Source organism: Chiloscyllium plagiosum, unplaced genomic scaffold, assembly GCF_037043375.1.
Source record: "Chiloscyllium plagiosum isolate Xiang-an unplaced genomic scaffold, Cpla_swu_hap1 HiC_scaffold_4, whole genome shotgun sequence".
Classification (NCBI taxonomy): Eukaryota; Metazoa; Chordata; class Chondrichthyes; order Orectolobiformes; family Hemiscylliidae; genus Chiloscyllium; species Chiloscyllium plagiosum.
This window is the reverse complement of record NW_028270142.1, coordinates 60,866,613-60,888,424: the sequence shown is the minus strand read 5'-3', so window position 1 is coordinate 60,888,424 and position 21,812 is coordinate 60,866,613. Positions and strand designations below refer to the sequence as shown.

The 21,812-nt window shown below is 39.8% G+C and overlaps 1 protein-coding gene across 2 annotated transcripts in view; it reads left to right on the top strand.

Moving 5' to 3' along the window:
- The window catches only part of LOC122549145 (sperm-associated antigen 1-like), a 138,743-nt gene that overhangs the window by 109,023 nt on the left and 7,908 nt on the right, over positions 1 to 21,812 (top strand). For both annotated transcript variants that reach the window (XM_043688483.2, XM_043688486.2), the window contains exons 14-18: positions 1,460 to 1,635; positions 5,263 to 5,404; positions 9,408 to 9,534; positions 10,456 to 10,632; positions 19,149 to 19,565. In XM_043688483.2, the coding sequence (XP_043544418.2) occupies positions 1,460 to 1,635; positions 5,263 to 5,404; positions 9,408 to 9,534; positions 10,456 to 10,632; positions 19,149 to 19,565 (1,039 nt within the window). The remainder of the gene's footprint in view (positions 1 to 1,459; positions 1,636 to 5,262; positions 5,405 to 9,407; positions 9,535 to 10,455; positions 10,633 to 19,148; positions 19,566 to 21,812) is intronic.

The following is a 21,812-nucleotide window of genomic DNA, read 5'->3' as shown; positions in this document are numbered from 1 at the left end:
CATGGCCCATATCCTTCTAAACCCTTCCTATTCATGAAACAATCCGGATGTCTTTTAAATGCTGTAATTGTATCAGCTTCCACCACTTCCTCTGGCAGCTCATTCCACACACACCCACCCTCTGTGTGAAAAAGTTGCCCCTTAGGTCTCTTTTATATCTTCCCCTCTCACCCTGAACCTATGCCCTTTAGTTCTGGACTCCCGCACCCCAGGGAAACGACCTTGTCTGTTTATCGTATCCTTGCCCCTCATTATTTTATAAACCTCTATAAGGTCACTCCTCAGCCTCCGGCTCTTCAGGGAAAATTCAGCCTATTCAGCCTCTCCCTATAGCTCAAATCCTACAACCCTGGCAACATTCTTATAAATCTTTTCTGAACCCTTTCAAGTTTCACAACATTCTTCTGATAGGAAGGAGACCAGATTTGCATGCAATATTTCAAGAGTTGCCTAACCAATGTACTGTACAGCCGCAACATGACCTCCCAACTCCTATACTCAATATTCTGATCAAAAATGGAAAGCATAACAAACGCCTTCTTCACTTTCCTATCTACCTGCAACTCTACTTTCAAGGAACTATGAACCTGTACTCCAAGGTCTCTTTATTGAGCAACACTCCCTAGGATCTTACCATTAAGTGTATAAGTCGTGCTCTGATTTGCTTTTCCAAAATGCAGCACCTCACATTTGTCTAAATTAAACTCCATCTGCCATTCCTCAGCCCATTGGCCCATCTGATCAAGATCCCATTGTAATCTGAGGTAACTTTCTGATGAACAATAATAGACCATCACCATCTCCTCCTACTGTCAAGACAATTGTGTATCAAATTGGCTAGCTCGCCCTGGATTCATTGTACAAGTACTGTGGACAGACTGTAGACCGTAGTCACAGGAGAGAGTGTGGGTTCCTACCCAAGAGCCAGAATGTCAGACTATTCAACTGCTGGTATTGGAAAAATAAAAGGTGAACAAATATCTGTCCCTGCCTTCACTTTACTCTTCTGTCGGCAAGACTGCCTTTTAGATACAAATCAGTTCTTAGTGCAAGAGAGGAAAAATGTGTCATCCTAGATCTTCCAATCACCAGTTGTAAGAATTTTTGTATTTTGGTCTTTTTTATCCTTTTTTAAGCACCTGGAACCGTATTTTTTGTTGTCTCTTTTATTGTGAAATTTTAGTAAAAGATCTGTAGAATAATGATGTGATTGTGTATTCATTCATTATTCCATCCATAAACTCAGCAAATAGTTCCTGAAGCCTGTGAATATCTGATTATAAAATTGTGCAGAGATCGAGCATATTGGGTTCTCTGCCAAGTTTACACATTGTTGTCGCATATATGTTAGAAAATTGGCATTGCGCAACTGGAAAATCTGTACTAAGTTCTGTGCTTTCTAGCAATATCCTTTAGATAGGTTCAAATAGTTTTAATGACCATGCAATTTCCCTTGCAGGATAACTAAGACACTAATAGAAGAAGATGGCGTAAACTGGAGAGAAAAAGTGTCAGCAATCCCAGTAGTCCCTGTATCTGCACAGCAACATAGGTGGGAGAAAGATTCTATTTCCCATGCTGCTGAAAGTAAAATCCAGATGACTAATGAAAACCAACACACATCTCCAAACCATGGTAATGGCAAAACACATCAACTATTATTGGTATTGTTGCAAATAATTTTGACTTATGATTATGAAATGTTGATCTCATCATATATAGAAATTTGCCTAGATGGTCAGAATGAGTACTTACAGTTGTACCTGAAACAAAATGCTCTGAGTTTAGTGGATGCCAACTTCAACCTAACACTTGCAGTCAAATTGCTAACTGAGATCGGCTTTGGCCTGGATTTCTGTATCACGTTGCAAGAGCTGAATACATAATCCAAGCCAACATTTTTGTGCAGTACTGCAGGACTAATGTATTTTGGAGGTTCCATCTTTTGAATGAGACTAAGTCTGATATGCCTGTGCGAATGGACAAAAAATGGTAGCATTATTTGAAGACTGAAGACCTGGCCAGCATTTAGCCCACATTCAACAAAACCCAAGATATATTACTTTAACTTTTATCTTTCTTTGCTGTGAAAAACTTGACTGCCACATTTGTCACAACACAATAATGACTACAATTTAAATGCCTTTAATTGACTAGTAAGTTACGGCACGATGGCACAGTGGTTAGCACTGCTGCCTCACAGCGCCAGAGACCCGGGTTCATTTCCCACCTCAGACGACTGACTGTGTGGAGTTTGCACATTCTCCCCGTTTCTGCGTGGGTTTCCTCCGGGTGCTCCGGTTTCCTCCCACACTCCAAAAATGTGCAGGTTAGGTGAATTGGCCATGCTAAATTGCCCGTAGTGTTAGGGGCAGGGGTAAATGTAGGGGAATGGGTCTGGGTGGGTTGCGCTTCGGCGGGTCGGTGTGGACTTGTTGGGCCGAAGGCCTGTTTCCACACTGTAAGTAATCTAAAAAAAAATATGCTGAGAACATAGCTTGCAGTTTTATAATATCTTTTATTTCTTAACTTGATATCTGCCATAACTATGATGTTGCAATTTAAAAATTTGCATTTATATAGCACTTTTTCACAGACAGACAAAAATACGCGATAAACCATAAAAAGCAAAACCAGGAGGTGTAGTCTAAAACTTGATCAAAGAAATGACATTTAAAAATAGTTCTAAACAAGAGGGAGGGAAGGCAGTATTATCTATGAGGAAATTAAGGGTATGTGCCTAAAAAGCTTAAATCCTGGTTACTAATGAGAAATGTGAGCACCTTAAAATAAATTCCTTTGGCATTGTTCATAGCTGTTTATTTTGTGTGTTCTGAATAAAAATTATGTTTTGAATATTGAACATCCAAAATAACTGCTGTGCGTGTATTGAGACTGATATCTGTTTAACATTAATGTTTTCACCACCCTATCGTTTTGAGATGATATATAATATATAATACAATTAATTATTATTTACTACGCAATAACTGAATGCCACAATCTAGGTGTATTTACCCTGAATTCCAAATATTTCTTAAACTAGTTGGCTCATTGGACCAACATTGTGGTGTCGCTTTTTAGACTAACTGAGAACCAATAGTACTGTTGATCGGACAGTCATTGCTGCCTCTCCTGACAAGCCTGGTGCATTGCTGCGTCTATCTAGCAGCCTTGTACATCCTTTGTGGACCATCTCACCTTGCATTATTCCTCTGCTCTGTCTAACATCAACCGTAGCCCATGTAAATGCCACACACAATGCTACATGCATGATTGATATAGTTATTGTTCTTGCCTTCTGGCATACGTGCCTGCTGTACTGCATGAGCATGAGCTTGCCTTTATTAACCCAGGAGTGCTTGGGCCAGGTTCATCCTCTGGTGTAAGTCTCTGCTGTTGGTCAGGTACTTGTGCAGGAGATGCCTTTGTTCCCTCAGATGTGAAATTTGCTCATCTGTCCTCTTGTCTCTGCCAATGGAGTGTGGCATTTCCATCCTTCCTTATAAGATGTCTCACAAAAACAATTCACACTTTAGTGGGATTGCACTTGTGTGTTTTTTGCAAAATTGTAATTTTCCCTGTACTGTTTCTACATCAGCTGCCAACGATTACTCCCTTAGCTAGGCCACAGTGACAGGCCAGTTTAAAAAAAAAGCCTAATTACTCATACCTGTAACAGGAAAATCAGGTTGTTACAGCCGCAGCAGTATTATACTGTCTCAGGTTGTTGTCACCGATATTCCTCCACATTTTTAATCTTTCTCCATAGCTATCTGGATAATGGCTTCAGGTATGCGTCATTTTCTTCACATGTTGATTGAAAAGAGCCCTCAACTTTATGACTATGACACTACAATTGGGAGAAACAAATGATGCACTCTTTCAATAATTTTCATATTGTTTGTATTTTTGTGCTCCTTTAAACCATTCTTGCACTTAGTACTGTACCAAGTGCAGTACAATAATAGCTAATAACAGTGTTGAGAAATTGATGCAAAGAAATGCTTTTTAACTGGAGATTATGGGAGCTATGTTTTCATTGGTTAATCAATGTAAGAACTCATGGCAACCAGTTTATGTACCACACTCCATATTGGAAAGGCGCAGCAGGTCAGGCAGCATCCAAGGAGCAGGAGAATCAACGTTTCAGGCATAAGCCCTTCTTCAGGCTTATGCCCGAAACGTCGATTCTCCTGCTCCTTGGATGCTGCCTGACCTGCTGCGCTTTTCCAGCAACACATTTTTCAGCTCTGATCTCCAGCAACTGCAGTCCTCACTTTCTCCATATTGGAAAGCCCCAGTAAAGTGCTTTATTTCTGCTGTGCCTTTATTTAGGGGATTAAGGAGGGTGATGAGGATAATGTATTTAATGCAGTCTAAATACATGGATTTTAGCAATAGCCTGCATGGATGACCACTCAAAGATAAAATGTCATCAGATCCAGGGAAAAGCAAGAAACTGGATGCTAAATTTGTTCAGAGGTAGGAAGCAAAAGTAATGATAGGTGTTTTTGTGATTAATAGGGTTCACAGGCCTCAGAATTTAGCCCCTTGCACTTCATGTTATGTACCAATGATTTAGACGAATGTAGGGACCACATGAAGAGATTTGCAGTCAACAGTAAAGTTGGCCATATGATGTGATGAAGAAAACTGCATAAAGCAAGAACATGTAGAAGGATATCAAAGGGGCAGAAGAATGGCAAATGAAATGCAATCAGGAGAGGTGTAAGGTAATGCATTTTGGAGAACAAACAAGACAAAGGAATACACAATAAATGGTAGAATTCTGAGAAGTCTGAAGGATGTAAGGGACCTTGGATTGCATGTCCATATAGTCACCAGAAAGTAGATAAGGTGCAGGGAGCATTGGTTAGCTTATTTAGCTGGATGTCTCTTTGCAGAGCAGAGTGAGCCAACAATGCAGGTTCAATCCCCATACCCATGTCACCATTGCAAGTCCTGCTGGTGATCAAGGTAGAAATCCTCATTGCACAAAAAAATACTCAGTGCCAAAAACTGAAAGGCTCCACACCAAGAGCACGAAGGTGAGATTAGGCAGGATGATATATTGTTTGGCTGGCACAAACATGATGGATCAAAAGGCCTGCTTTTGTGCTTCTATTTCTACATACAATAAATATTCTGATCACTTTCTAAAGGACTATCACATATCCAGTATCATATGCTTGAAGATCTTTAATGTCTCAGATTTATAACTTTGTTTTAAGAGTTTCTGTTTTGTTTAAATTCTTCCAGGTAAAAATGTAGAAGAACATTTTATTTCCTTGAAGCAGGAAGGTAATAGTTTTGTGAAGATGACCCAGTACAAAGAAGCCATTGCAAAGTACAGTGAATGCTTAAAATTGAAAATCAATGAAAGCACAATTTACACAAACCGGTGAGAAATATAATTTTACACTCTTAAGATTTATAACTTCATAGTACAATATAAGAAAAGGACTTATAGGAATGTAATCACAAAGAAGAAGCTCCCATGATAGCTGATGCACAAACTTAACAGAACACGCCCTGGCTATTTGAATTCTTTAAACCCCTATTTGGTCTTAAGTACCCTTTAGGTGCAATGGTATATATAGTTTGAAGTGAGTCACAAAAATAATCCCTCTTTTTCAAGGCAGTCTTTCTTCACATTTTGTGATGAAGAATATATTGTCATGATCACTGTTGTTACTGTACTGTTCTCACTTGTGTGGCAACATAGTAGAAGTAAATCAAAGGGGTATGGTCTAAAATTCCTGGCAGTGTAGTGCCTCACACAGGTAAATGCAAGTTAGAAAATAAGCCCTGTAGGCACATGCACAGTTTTAACATTGTCGAGACAAACCAACTCTCATTTATAGTCTCAAGTATTACATCAACTGACCCTGTGCCAAGTGCTACATTCTGTCGGAAAGTTTTGTTCATGGTACTCAGCTCACCCACATTAAATAAGCATGATGTGATTTAAACCCTTACCCTGAGCAGTTGAAATTGGGTTTGTAAAAGTTATTGGTTTGGTTGATTTTTTTTCAATATAAAATATTGGTTGGATTTTCTACTTGCATTAATCTTTGTTGTATTGGAAGCGATCATTTTGCATCTTCCTTATTTATTGAAATTGCAACAAGGTAGAAACTCAATGGTAATTCATTTTGGGATTCCTATAGCTGTACAAGTTTAGATAATTTAAAAAGGAACACCAAAGGTAAGATGCTGACTCCTTAACCATAGAGTATTCCACGATTTACAGACATTCCTAGTTGGGCATGTCAAACAAAGTTTGGCATTGCCAAATCAGGCATGTGACACATGCCGCATTTTCATTACAGAAAGGAGGCTTTAAGTGGAATGGGTATAAAACCCTTATCAGATGCGAGAATTCTCCTCTCTTTCCATAAATCATAAAGAGAAATGGGTGCCACCCCACCATAAATTTAATTTGGCATTCTTGCCCCACAAGTGCCAAGCAATGATCATCTCCAACAAGTGAGAATGTAACCAACTGTCCTTGACAATGGTGACTTTTGCAGAGATGGGTAAGACATTGACAATATCACTGGAGAGTATCTAGTGGAATTTAAATCCAATTGAATCAAAATTGAAAGCTAATCTCAGTACTGGTGATTGAGAAGCTATAATTTTATTGTTTTCAAAATCTGGTTCACTAACGTCCTTTAGTGAAGTAAATCTGCCATCCCTGCCTGGTCTCCAGATCTACAGCAATGTATTTGACTCTTAACTACTGTTTGAAAGGTCGAGCAAGCTATTAGTTCAAGAACATTTAGTGATGGAGTATAAATGCCTAAGTCTCAACAAAAAATAATATTAAAAATGAGTAATTACATCACTGAATCCCTCACCATCAACATCCATGGGGGTGAACATGGACTGAAACTAAACTTAATCAGTCATATAAGTACTGTACCTCCAAGAATACATCAGAGACTAGGACTTAGTGTGTAACTTGCCACCTAACATCCCAAGACCTGTCCACCATCCACATGGCATAAGCATGTTTGGAATACTTGAATGAGTGCAGCTCTAATCGCACTCAAGCAGAGCGACATCATCCAGGACAAAGCACCCAGCTTGTTTGCACCCCTCCCCATCCCACCATCTTTATCATTCACTCCCAACACCACTGTCACGCTGTGGCAACAGTATATACCACCTACAGGATGCCCTACAACAACTCACCAAAGCTCCATCAACAGCACTTTCCAAACCTGAAACCTTCTACCACCTAGAAGGACAAGGACAACAGATGCACCTGCTTGCATGTTCCCCTCGTAGCCATACATCATCCTGAAGTGATAGGTAAGGTAGTCAAGAAAGGAGTCAAAATCCTGGAACTCCATTCCTAATAGCATTGTGATGTGACTATTCCCCTCCCCGAGTGAATATCAGTTCGAGAGACAGCTAACCACCACCACCTCACTTAAAGATGAGCAACAAATGCTGGTCTGAATAACAATGAATAATAAAAAACTCTTCCTGATGACAGAAATTAGTTATTTATAGCCAGGTCCATCTATATTTACTGTCTCTGAAATGGCCTTCACAGTAAGGTACCAAGCCACCCTCCCCACACCCCCTCTCCACTGTACGTCCTGCAGCAAAATTTCCAAAGTCTGTGAGCAATTATTAGTCATGGTATTGCATGAACTAGGTTTGTCACATTGAAAAATCACTTCAAGAGATTTTAGGTGAAGTTGTGTCATGGCCCAACTTGTTGCTCTACTCTGAGGTATGCTACTGCAGTCCAGCAGTGACTTTTCCTGTGTTCTTTTTTTGCCTCTCTCCCTCTGAGGATATACTAGACTCCATTTAGTGATGTTCAGCACAGTTGAGATCATGATCAAGCATTGTAGAAGGATTGAGCACGATCATTCCATGGTACTGCATTTTAGTACTTCCAACAATGAAACCCTGCTCCGCCTCCATCTTGTCAGCAAATATGCTGGAGTTGAGTAAAAATGTGAGGAAAAATGGATTTTATTTTGAACTAGGTTTGGAGCGTTTAGTTGGTAGTAAACCTTACAACAACGGTATGAATTTATATATCATGGCTTATTTAAACAGAAAAAGTCATCCAAAAACTGTTTCACAATGGCACCATTCCAAATGAATGCCAGGCCAAAGAAGGAACTATTTGTAGACATGATCCAAAGCTTGATGAATATTGCAAATATTAAGGAATGAATTAAAGGATGAGAAGGTGGAGAGGCATTGGAAAATGGGAGGAAATATCAGATTATTGGACCCAGATGACTGAAGGCACAGTCATCAAATTGAGGCCCAGGTGAGGGCTCAGATCCACATGAAGATTTCTGGGTTTGTAGAGAGAGTAAATGTTAAACTGATAGGGAATGCTTTCAAGTGTAACTCTCAGAGAGATCAGATCACAATTACAAAACCAAACTGAAAGGAATGTATTTTTAAGAATTGTGGTTGCTAGGTTTGTTCTAAATCCGTCCCACTTAGCACAGTGCTACAGTGAGATAAAAAAGTAATTGTTGAGGACTCACAGCAATTGCTTCCCTCATGATTGCAATTCATTGTGCCACCACTATGGTGGGTCTGGAATTGTATGCAAGAACAGCAGATTTTCTTCCCTGCAGATGTTAGTGAATAGTATTCCAATTGTTTTATTACATTTTAGTGCATTACTGAAACTAACATTTATTTACATATTTAATAATTAAATTTATATTCTACCAGCTGCCATGCTGCGACTTGAACCTTTATATCCTGAGGACTAGACTGGGCCTCTATTAGTAGTCAGTAACATTACCACTGTGCCACCAACCATTTGTTCCTCATGGTCTCCAATCAACCAGACCAGGGTAATGTTTTAGTAAAATGCATGAAACTGAAACTCCACTCCTATAGTCTCAAAGATACACTTATAAAGGCTATACTATGGGCAACCTGAAGTAGGTGTATGGACTTCAACTTGGATGCTGTGCAATTGAGTACCTACCATACTGCGATTTTATGAATGGCAGGGAATGTTCAGGTGTTCCACCCACTCAAGACCAACTAAGGCCTTAAATGTATAATTAATGCCTACTTAGGAGCCACCCCTTACCATTGCTCAGATTTCACAGATAGCCAAAGAGATCTGAACCCACCATAGCCCACTGGGTTTGTTCGAGTGGACTGCTGGCTGTTGAAGGTGTAGGATGTTTCTCACGTCCTTTTCTCTTCTTATGTATGAATATCTAAATCCCAGGTTTTGTAATTTCATTATGAAGGTTCTTGAATGTGAACCATTTACAATTTTTCTTCTCCGTATTTGGAATTGTTAGGTTCATTAAATGAATCTGGAAATTTCTCAAGCTGTCACAAATGAATATTATTAAAGAAATGTGATTTAGTTTGCTTTGTATTTTTCTTAGAGCTCTATGTTATCTGAAACTGAATCAGTATAAGGAGGCTGAAGAGGACTGTAATACAGCTCTGCAGTTGGAGCCCGCTAATATAAAAGCATTTTACCGAAGAGCCCTGGCTTACAAAGGGTTAAAAGTAAGACACTGGATTATTTACATCAAATGAACACTGGAATTTTTTTGCGTAGTAAATTAATAGCTGTGCTGTGTGCAGAGATCTTGGCAACTTATAGGATTCTGGAAATCCTGTACTAAGATTGTTCCATGACCATCAGTCATTCATGGTCAGGTCAACCTAATTATATAAAAAGGAGTGATGACCCACAATGCAAAATGGCAACTGCCCATGAGCAATTATGACCAGCGATATCAACTGGCTGTGACATGACCAGACATATTCCATGTGCCTTCTCATCATCATCAGTGCAAGGGCTGCTAATGAGGGTTTGAGGAGGCAAGGCAGTGGCTTTGGCCCCAGTGGGAGCATGACAGAGGGTGGGAGGGGGAGTAGCAGAAAGGCTATGAGTGAGAGTAGTACTGCGGGAAGCCAGAATTTGGAGGTGGGGGTGTCCTACACCTGAAGTAGTAGGGAACCAGCCTCTTTTTCTTTTTGCTTTGGATTGATAGGAAGTTTTGGGGGAGATTGGGAGGCTGCAGGGTGAATTGGAAGGGACACTTTTTAAAATAAAATTCAGATACAAGCTGTGAATGGACCATGTTGATTTTAGGGGCCAGAGGCAACATACTGGCATTGTCTTAAAGTCCTGATCAAAGATCCCAACCTGAAATGTTGACTCTCCTGTTCTTCTGATGCTGCTTGACCTGCTGTGTTTTATCCAACTCCACACTTTATCCAGCTCCACAATTTATCGACTTTGAAAGATAATGAACCTTCCTAAAGGAAACAAAATGTTCCTTTGAAGTTACCCAGTAAAAAAAAATATATTAATATTCCCATTTTTTAATGAGTGTTGAGCAATAAGTGCTGCTGAGATGCTTCAGCCACTTTGACAGAACAGGGGTCTATGCTTCTGATAAAGTATTTTTTCTTTTCCAGTGCTACAAATCTAGTATTGAAGATCTCAAGAAAGTACTGAAGCTTGATGTAAATGTTGCTGAAGCTCAAAAAGAATTGCTGGAGGTAACAGAACTTTTGAAAAAAGGGGGAGAAGGAGAACCTCTTTACAAGATCAGAAATCAAGAAAAACCAAGAAAAAGTATTGAAATAAAGGAGGTAATTTCTTTTCCTAAATCAGCTGATTAGGTTGCAGGATATGTTTTGACACTCCCTAACAGAGGAAACATCTTAGCTGCATCTATCCTGAATATCCCTTTATGAATTGTATAGGTTTCAAAGAGATCACCTCATTCTTTGAAACTCCAGAGAACACAGACCAGTTTCAAAAATCTCTCTTCATCGGACCATTCCGGAAACAAGTCAATGAATTTCTCTAGCAAAAATGTCCTTCCTGAGGTATGGGGACCAAACCACACACAATTCTTCATAGTTCTAGCCAAACTCCTGTTCAGTTGAAGAAAGACTTCACTACTCCTGTACTCATCCTCTTACAAAAAGTGCTATAATTCCATTAGCCTTCCTAATGCTGCATCTGCATGTTGGCCTCTAACCTATTGACAAGGACAGTAGGTCCCTTTGTAGACCTAGACTTTCCAACTTCTTCGCATTTAAAAAATACTCTGCATAGCTGTTCCTCCTACCAAAGTGGATAGGTAACCTTGAAGTTTTCCACATAATATTCCTTTGCCATGTTCTTGCCCACTCATCTCTTGATTAATGTCATGCCCCACAATACCACTACTTTAAGATGTTCTCCTATAATGCCGTTGTTGCGTTCCAGCAAAATCCCGCTGGTTTAGAAAATTACTTAATAGGGCCTATGGGAAAAGTAGGGTTAGCGGCAGACCAGGAAAGACTATCACTCAAAACTCACCCAAAAGTCTAACGTAAGATATAGCACAGCCTGAATGAAGATTGAAATCATATTTATTAACGAAACAAAAGTAAATTTAACACTGTACATTGAAAAAGTGGAAGAAAGCTGCTGTGTGTACGGTACCTCTCACAGCAAGCTGCTCTGTCGGTAGCTGACATCGGCACATGCGCAGTATGGCACTAAGATTGGTGCTGATATCGCGCATATGTAGAACTGCGCAGAACAGCATGAGGACCAGCACATGCACAGAAGAGCACGGACATCAGTGCATTTGCAGAACAAAGCACATGAACCAATCCCCTCTGGAATCGCGCTATTATGAACAGAGGAAAGCATTCTCAAAAATGCAGTTCCCTATAGCCAAATCACACTGACAAAAAGTGCATTAACCCAGAGCTACCTGTGGTAGGTGTTAAATAGCCCCAATCAATGTCTGCTGTACGCTGTTGTTTCTTAGCTCCACCCAAATAACTTCTGCGCATTGTTCTTCCAATCTAAGATCCTCCTTACTAATATACTTAATATCAGTACAACTTCACTTCCTTTTGCTTTTAGTTTGCTCTTAAATGTTGAATATCCTGAATATTCAGTTTTCAGTCCTTGTCATCATGCAGTCCTGTTCTGTAATGGCAAGCATTTACAATGGCAAGATGTAACCATTTACCTCTATTTGTGCCTTTAGATCATCTACCTTGTTGTGAATGCTTTGTGCATTTAGGTTGAGTAATTTTGACATATCTCTCTATTCAAGGCATTCTCAATGCTTGGCTTTGTTTGGGTTCATTCTAATTTGGATTACCTATTAGATTCCCCAACCATTTCACAGGCTAGTTTAAGCCCTGCATCAGCACAAGCGAATCTCTCTGCAAGGATATCAGTCCCAGCTCTGTAAAGATGTAACCCATCCCACTTAAACAGATCTCATCAGCCCCAGAATTCGTCTCAAGCCTCAAATTTGATGCTCATCCTCCTACACCAGTTCTTCAACCATGTGTTCAATTGATCAGCCTATTTGTTCTTATAGTCATTAATACATATTACTTGGTGAATCCTGAGTTTCCAATTCTGAGGTCTTACATTTTAATTTCCTTCCTAGCTCTCTGAAATCTGTGAGATGTTCAGCTATCTTTTTACCTATGATGTTGGTGACAGTATGGACCATGACTTAAAGCTGAATTCCACCCCCACCAGAAATGTACTGCAGACATTCTGCGACATTCTTGGCCCTTGCATTCTCCCAAAACACACACGCCCACAGTACAGCTGAGATGCCTGCAACACCACAGCCTTAGCTCTGGTTGCAGTCTCCTGCGGAATCACTGTTCGCTATTAATCTTCATTCCCATCTCTTTCTCTTGACTACATATTTTTGACATCTACTCTTGATTAAGTCATTACTTTCTCCAGCTGAACTTTGGAAAAACTGAAGCTGTTCCTTTCGGTGCACACAATAAATTTGCGACTAATATCATTGTGCTGTCCGGACACTGAGACAATGCCAAGCTATTTGCAACCTGGTCTTCTTTTCACTATCAACTTGTAAATTTATGTATTTGTCCGTTGTAGAACTGACTCTTAGCTCCCAAAAATAGGTGGGTTGTAGTGGGGTCAAAAATTAAAATTCACAAAATCTTAAACAACCTGCTCACTTTCTATTTTAATAGTATGAAGCAATCTACAGACAAACGTACCAATAAGGAGCAGAGGTAGACCATTTAACCCTTGAAGGACTCCTCTGCCATTCAGCACAATCATGGTTGAACTATCTTTGCATTTCAAATTCCACATTTTTATCTACTCCTTTACCCAACAAGAATCTTCTTCTGTCTTAGAAAATCAATAACCTTGCCTCTATCACCTTCTGAGGGATGGTATTCCAAAGTTTCTCAATCCTCTGAGAGAAAAAAAGGTCTCCTCATAAAAGGATAATCCAATTTTTTTTTAAACCCAGCCCCCTTGTTCTGGACTTGTCCATGAAATCATTTCACATCCATTTGTCAAGGTTTTTTAGGAACTTGTATCTTTCAGTCAAGTCACCTCTCAATCTTCTAAATGCCAGTGGAAACTAGTCTGTCCAATATACAGCTCATCCAACATCCAACAAGGGCAAGGGCAGCAGATGGGAACATCACTAACCGTAAGTTCCCCTCAAAGCTACTCACTATCCTGACTTGGAAATATATAAATAGGGAAGCATGGTGGCTCAGTGTTTGGCACTTAGGCAACGATCTGTGTGGAGTTTTCACATTCTCCTCGTGTCAGTGTGGGTTTCCTCCGGGTGTTCCTGTTTCCTCTACGGTCACAAAGATGTGCAGGTTAGGTGAATTGGCCATGCTAAATTGCTAATAGTGTTTAGAGATGTGTAAGTTAGGTGCATTAGTCAAGGGAAATGTAGAGTAACAGAGTAGGGGAATGGGTCTGGGTGGGATACTTTTCAGGGGGTCGATGTGGACTTGTTGGGTTGGATGGCCTGTACCACACTGCAGGGATTCTATGATATCATTGTTACTTCACTGTCACTGGGTTAAAATCCTGGAATTCCCTCTCTAAAGGCGTTGTGAGTCAACCTACAAAATATCAGAGTATAGCAGTTCAAGAAGGCAACTCACTATCACCTTCACAAGGGCAACTAGGGACGGGCAATAAAAAATTCTGGTACAGCCAGTGATGCCCATGTCCATGAGTAAATAAATAAAAAAGCTTCCTCATGGGACAGCTGGCTCATTCCAAATATCAATCCACTAAACCTCCTCTAAACAGCCTCCAACCTCAATCACAGAAACTGTAAGGCACAAAGGAAGGCCATTCGACTCATTGTGCCTGCAACAGCTCTTCAAATGAATATCATTACCCAGTGCCAATCTCCTGCTTTGTTCAATACTCTTGAATTTTATTTTTATCCAAATTATTGTTCAGTATCCCTTTGAAATGTTTCAATTGAATCAGCCTCCAACATACTTCCAGATCCTAATTACTCACTGAGTGAAAACGTTTTGTCTCATGCCACCCATTCTTATTTTGAAAATTGTTTTAAATCTAAGAACTCTTGACCTTGCTTCTTTCATAAGCAGAAACAGTTTCTCCCTATCCACTGATTCTAGCTGCTCATGTTTTTGAAAACCTCTATTAGATCTCCTCTCAGCCACCTTCTCTCCAAGCAGAACAGTGTCAACTTTTTCAATCTATCCTCATAACTGAAATTTCTCATTCTTGGAGCCATTTCTGTAAATCACTTCAATGCTGTCTCAATCTGTTCCTATAGTGTGATGCCCAGAACTGTACATAGTACTGCAGCTGAGGTCTAAGAAGTGTCTTGTTCAAATTATCATCCAAATGTAGGGTAATTTGATAATAGAATAAATTTAAAGGCTTTATATCTGAATGCACAAAGCATTCAGAATAAAAATAACAAGTGAACAGCACCAAAGGACAAGTGGTTATGATCTGGTAGCAGTTACTAAGATGTTGCGGGTAGACCAGATTTGGGAATTGCATATCCAAGGGTACTCTATTTCAGAAAATTAGGTAGGAAAGAAAAGGATGTGGCCGACATGACACCTATTGTTAACATTCACTTGAGAATGTAACTTTAGAAAAGGTCTGGGATTTACATATGAAAAAACTGAAACCAACATGAGCATTCTAAAAGATAAGAGACTTAACAAATAATCCAGGTCTTTTTCAATATATAATGTCAGTTACATCATACTGTATACTTTTGCTATAAATTCTGTGTCTTACAAACTTATACTCCACAACCACCTGATGAATGAGTAGCACTCCGAAAGCTAGTGCATCCAAATAAACCTGTTAGTCTATAACCTGGCATTGTGTGATTTTTAACTTTGTACACTCCAATCCAACACCAGCATCTCCAAATCATGGTGTAGTGTTGTTAGTAAAGAACTAGATCAGTGATGTAGTCAGAAATGAAGTAAACACTGGAGATCCAGACACTGATTCAGTCTGGTAGAAATAAAAAATAACAAGGAAAAGAAGTTCCTGTTGAGAGTAATCTATAGGTCCCCAAACAGTAGTCACTGCTGAAAATGTGTTGCTGGAAAAGCGCAGCAGGTCAGGCAGATCCAAGGAGCAGGAGAATCAAAGTTTCGGGTATGAGCCTGAACATTCCTGAAGAAGGGCTCATGCCTGAAACGTCGATTCTCCTGCTCCTTGGATGCTGCCTGACCTGCTTTTCCAGTAACACATTTTCAGCTCTGATCTCCAGAACTGCAGTCCTCACTTTCTCCCCAAACAGTAGTCCCACAGTGTGCCACAAGAAATACTGAGGGTTTGTAAGAAAGGTACAGCAATAATCATGGGTGATTTTAAAATGCATATAGATTGGATTTAATCAAGCTGGCAACCGTTAGCCCCAACGAACTGTATTAGAGATTGTTTCTTGAAGCCATATGTTGGGCAACCAACCAGGAGCAGATTATTTTGGATTTGATATTGTGTAATTAGGTGGGATTAATTCTTGATCTCAGAGTAAATGATCCTGTTGGAAGGTGTGATTATAGCATGTTAGAATTTCAAATGCAGTTGGAATGTGCAAAACTAGAGTCACAGATTCACATTTGGAGTTAACAAAGTTAATTACCTAGGCATGAGGACAGATTTGGCTCTGGTGGACTAGGCAGGAAGACTAAAAGGTAGGACATTGTCAGATGTTTAAGGAAATACTCAATTGCTCCCAATTAAAATTGATTCCAGAAAGGAAAAAAGTTTGTAAAGAGGGAGAAGAAACATCCATTGCTAAGCAAGGAAGTTAAAGAATAATTCAAAAATTAAAGTTAAAGCCAAATTGAGATAAATTACTTCTCTCAAAGGGTTGTGAATCTGTTGAATTCACCCCAGAATGCTGCAACATTGAGTACATTTTTAAGTACTAATGGGTTGAAGAGATAGGCATAGTGAACAGGAAGGTGCAGTTGAGGTCAAGTAATAATCGTAGCAAATGACAGGGTAGGCAGGAGGAGCTGAATTGTCCATCCCGTTCCTCGTTTTTAGTTTCAACATCACCCCTTACTCTTGTGTTCTAAGCCTCTATTAATAAAGATAAGGTTGTTGTATGCTTTACTTACTGTTCTCTATACCTGTCCTGCTGTCTTCAATAATTTGTGCAGATATATACCCTGGTCCCTGTTCCCTTTAGAATTGTACCTCCTATTTTATATTATCATGCAGTCTTCTTTCTCATAAAATGCATCACCTCAGACTTCTCTACATTGAAACTCATCTGCCCACTCCACCAGCTTGACTTTGTCCCTTTGGAGGTCTGCACTGTCCTTGTCACAGTTTATAATTTTTCCAGGTTTCATGTTATCTGCAAATTTTGAAATTTTCCAATGCACACCAAGATCTAGGTTACTAATATGTATCATAAAAAACAAGGTTTCCGATACCAACCTCTGGGGAATTCCACTGCGAATTTTCCTCTTTTGACCATTGCTCTCTGTTTCTGATCACTCAGCCAAATTTGTATCCATGTTGCTCCTGTCCTTTTATTCCATGACCTATAATTTTCCTCACAAGTCTGTTGTAGCGTTATGGTGCACATACCAAAGATCCATCTATATCACATCAAGAGTGTTATCCTCATCTGCCCTTTCTGTTAACTCAAGGAACTTAATTAAACACCATTTTTCCCTTAAAAATTCATTCTGACTCTTCCTAATCAATCATCCTTTTTCCATGTGACTACTAATTCTATGCCAATTAATTGTTTCTTCCCAGCCACTGATGTTAAACTGATCAGTCTTATGCCATTTGGCCCATCAAGTCTTCTCTGCCATTCAATCATGGTTGATATGTTTCTCAACCCCATTCTCCTGCCTTCTCCCTGTAACCCTTGACCCCCTTAATAATAAAGAACCTTTTTAAAATATACTCAATCACTTGGCCTCCATAGTCTTTTGAGGCAATGAATACCACAGATCCATCACAGTCTGGCTGAAGAAATATTTCCTCATCTCAGTTCTAAAAAGTAATCACTTAACCCTGAGGATGTGCCCTCAGCTCCTACTCTGTCCTACTAGTGAAAATATCTTCTCAATATCCATTCTATCCAGGCCTCTCGATATTCTGTAAGTTTAAATGAGATCCTCCGTCATCTTTATAAACTCCATTGAGTCCGGACCCGGAATCCTCAACCGTTCCTGATATGACAAGCCCTTCATCTCTGGGATCTTTCTTATAGACCTGCACATCCTACCTTAGATACAGACCAAAAGCTACTCTCAATATTCCAAAAGCAGTCTGACCAAAACCTGAAACACCCTCAGCAGTACATCTCTACAGTTGTATTCTAGCCTTCTTGAAATGAATGCAAACATTGCATTTGCCTTCCTAACTGCTAACTGAACTTGCATGATAATCTTAAGAAAATCTTAAACAAGAATGCTTAAATCCCTTTGTGCTTCAGATTTCTGAAGCCTTTTCTCATTTAGAAAACAGTCTACCCCTCTACTCTTCCTACTAAAATGCATAACCTCACACTTTCCCATAATGTATTCCATCTGCTACTTTCTTTGACCACTCTCCTAGCCTGTCCAGGTCCATGTGCAAACCTAGCCACAATGTGTATTCAGTTCTTTCATTCAAATTATTAATGTCCCTCAGCTCATTTAAGATTAACTTGGATCGGTACTTGAAGCACTGTAACCTGCAAGGCTACAAACCAGGTGCTGGAAAGTTAAAATTAAAATGGGTGACTAATTTATTCAGCTGGCACAGACATGATGGGCTAAATGTCCTCTTTCTGTGCTGTAACTTTTACATGGTTCTATACATTCCCCTGTAAATCAGAACATATAATAATTGGAATATGCTAGTCCAGACCCCTGAGATGGAATGTCCTGCCGCACTACACACTTTCTACAGTACATTATTTCATTGCCTCGGTGCAAATAACGAAGTTTATTCTCCAGTAATGATAAATAAATTTAATGCTGCTTAATATGCTATATCCATAGGCTTCTCATTTTCTGAAATTTCCCCATATATTTCAAAGGTTACATGCAAGGTCCAGATAACAGTGGAGGGAAACAAAACAATCTTATGTATGAATAGTTATTAGAAGTCACAACTAAGGCTTTTTTCCTAGCTGAGACGGGACAATCTGTACCAGCTGCGCTTAAGATGCAGTGATGACCTGAATGTACAGGATAAGTATTGAGCCGTCTAAAACTAAGGGAATTCCAACAAGAGAGAACCAAAACTTTAACTAAACCAGCCTCATAATTACTATTGTTGCAAGAGCAGGCCGAAAACCTACCACAGAAATAATGCTGTCATGATGGAGGGGAACCTGGATCCTGAACTAACAATGCTCTTTTTGGTTTATTGCCTGGACTTTCAGCAGCCTCCCTACTCAATCCAGAATCCTAACTACATTTTTCTGTATTCATGGGCTGTGATTATTGCTGGCTAAGCCAGAATTATTGCCTATCCCTAATAGCTCTTGGGAAGGGACATGGACTCCCACGCTGCTGTCAGGAATGAAATTGCAGACTTTTGACTCAGCCACAGCAAAGGAACAAAGATACTGTTCTAAGTCAGAATGATGTGTAGCTTGAAGAGGAATGCAGTTTGTGCTGTTCCCATGTATAAGCCCTATCCTTCTCAATGGTAAAGGTCGTGGGTTTTCAAGTTGTTACGAAAGGATATTTGTTGAGTATACAGTTTATATTATGTCAGATTTTAAAAATAGCTTTCAGATCATGTTTAATGCTCTGTAGTTTCTAAAGACCAGATATCTTCTATTCAAATTCTACCATTTTACCTTCAAAAGGTTGCTGATAGTGATGAAGAGGAGGAGAAAGTAATCAAAAAAACCTGTGAGCAAGAAATTCTAAGTAAACCTGAAACTGGAAAAGTGGATTCTGTAATAAAGAAGGATGCATCAACTCGACAAGAAACTTTTGAAAATTCTCAGCCACCACCAGAAAAAGGAGCTAACTTAAAGCCAACGAATGCATATGAATTTGGTCAAGCCTTAAATTTGTTGCAGGCCAAGAAGGATCTTGCTGCCTGTGCGGAGCTGCTAAAAAATGTAGAACCAGAGGACCTACCATCCATGATGAGCAATAAGCTAGAGGGTGATGTGTTCACTATACTTATTCAGACTTTGAAAGGACACCTTTTAGAAAAGAACCCCAGCCTTGTGTATCAGCATCTTGTTCACCTGTGCAAAACAGAAAGGTTTAAGGTGTGTGTTGTTTAAAGTTTAACCACATTTTAAAAAGTTGGATAGAATTTATGAACTGTTTCATTCAACAGATGTGTGAGCATGTTTATGTTCTATACAATCTTCCTCATATTTATTTCACTTTATCCTATCAACATATTAATTGTTTATTTTGTGCTCACGTACTTAACTAGCTTCCCCTTAAATGAAACTGTGCTATTTGCCTCATCTACTCTACATGGCAGGAGGTTCAACTTATTATACTAAAGGAAGATAGGACAAAACATCTTTACAACAACCTCACTAAATTCTTTGATAATTTTAAAGACTGTTACCACATCCAATGTTTCTGTCTTTCCTGAGAGTCTCAACGCTCAAAACATCATTCAGTATAGTGGTTAGTACTGTTGCCACACAGTGCCAGGGACCCAGGTTTGATTCCAGCTTCAGATGACTGCGTGGAGTTTGCACATTGTCCTTGTGTCTGCGTGGGATTTCTCTGAATGCTCCACAGTCCAAAGATGTGCAGTTTAGGAGGATTAGCCATGCTAAATTGTCAGGGGATCTGCAGGCTTAGGGAAGAGGGTCAGTGGGCTTGCTTTCACATTGTCGGGATTGTATGATTCTGTGATCACCTTTATAAATCTTCCTTCTCCAGTTCTTCACATTTTTTTTTAAATTTGAAGACCAGAACTGAATACATTCTGAAGGTTCTCGAGAGGCTACAGAAAAAGACCATGAGTGTAGTTACAGGGATGTGGAACTTCAGCTTTGTGAGTAGTTAGAGAAGATGGTTGTTCTCTTTGGAGAAGAGAAGATTAAGAGGAGATGTGGTAAGGTTGTTAAAATTCTGAGAGATCAGTAGAGAATATGTGGGGAGAAACTTCACTATTGGTGGAAGAATTCAGTACTGGTGTGGGGTGGGGGGGTGGTGGCGGTGGATTGGGGGAGACAAAGAACTACAAATGCTGGAAATCCAAAACAAAATCAGAGATTGCTAGAAAAAATAAGTCTGTCAACATCTAATGACCCTTCTTCAAATGTTTTGATGAAATGTCCTTTGACCTTCTGTGTTTACTTTGGACCTTTTTCTAGAAGTCCTGCTACGACCTCGTTAGTACTAGTTTCAATATTTTCTCAACAACTGATGTCATACTAACTGGCCTACAGTTCCTGCTTTTTGTCCACCTCCTTTCTTGACAGAACCTAGGGAGTTTTAGAAGGTTACAACCAACATGTTCATCATCTCTGAAACCACTCCTTTTAAGAATCTAGGATTCTTTGTTGTGACTGGCTGAGAGGTGGTTCCAGTACCACACTCTTTGACTTAAGAACTTTGTACCTATGGAATAAAGCCACTGACTGATGCTCCTTTAGAGTAAGTTTTGGATCCCTCGCTCATAGTCACATTTCCCGATCCCTGACCACAAGCTAGAATTGGTGTAATTAAAGGGTATGATTGTTTGATACCCTTGACGGGGGAAGACTGTGTGGTTCCTTTAAGAGATAAAGTGCTTTTTTAAGCTTACCAAATTATATAGAAAAGTCTGTCTTTAAGTAGCTGTAGATTACACATAGTTCTGAAATTGAAACGGTGGCTCAGTGGTTAACACTGCAGCCTCACAGCACCAGGTACCTGGGTTCGATTCCAGCCTCGGGCGACTGTCTGTGTAGAGTTTGCATATTCTCCCCGTGTCTGTATGGGTTTCCTCAGGTGCTCTGGTTTCCTCCCACAGTCCAAAGATGTGCAAGTCAAGTGAATTGGCCATGCTAAATTGCCCATAGTGTTAGGTGCATTAGTCAGAGGGAAATGGTTCTGGGTGGGTTACTCTTCGGAGGGTCGGTGTGGACTTGTTGGACTGAAGGGCCTGTTTCCACACTGTAGGGAATCTAATCCAATCTAAAAGTGAATTCCTTAACTGCGCTCCTCACCTGAAGTACCATCTCTCTATTTAAAACATTTTTTTAGAATCCCTACAGGCCTTGTAGCCCAACAAGTCCACACCGACCCTCTGAAGAGTAACCCACCCAGATCCCTACCCTATTATCCCATATTTACCCCTGACTAATGCATCTAACCTACACATCCCTGGGCAATTTGGCATGGCCAATTCACGTAACCTTCACATCTTTAGACTGTGGGAGGAAACGGAGCATGCAGAGGAAACTCACACAGACATGGGGAGAATGTGCAAACTCCACACAGACAGTTGCCTAAGGTTGGAATCAGATCCGGGTTCCTGGCGCTGTGAGGCAGCAGTGCTAACC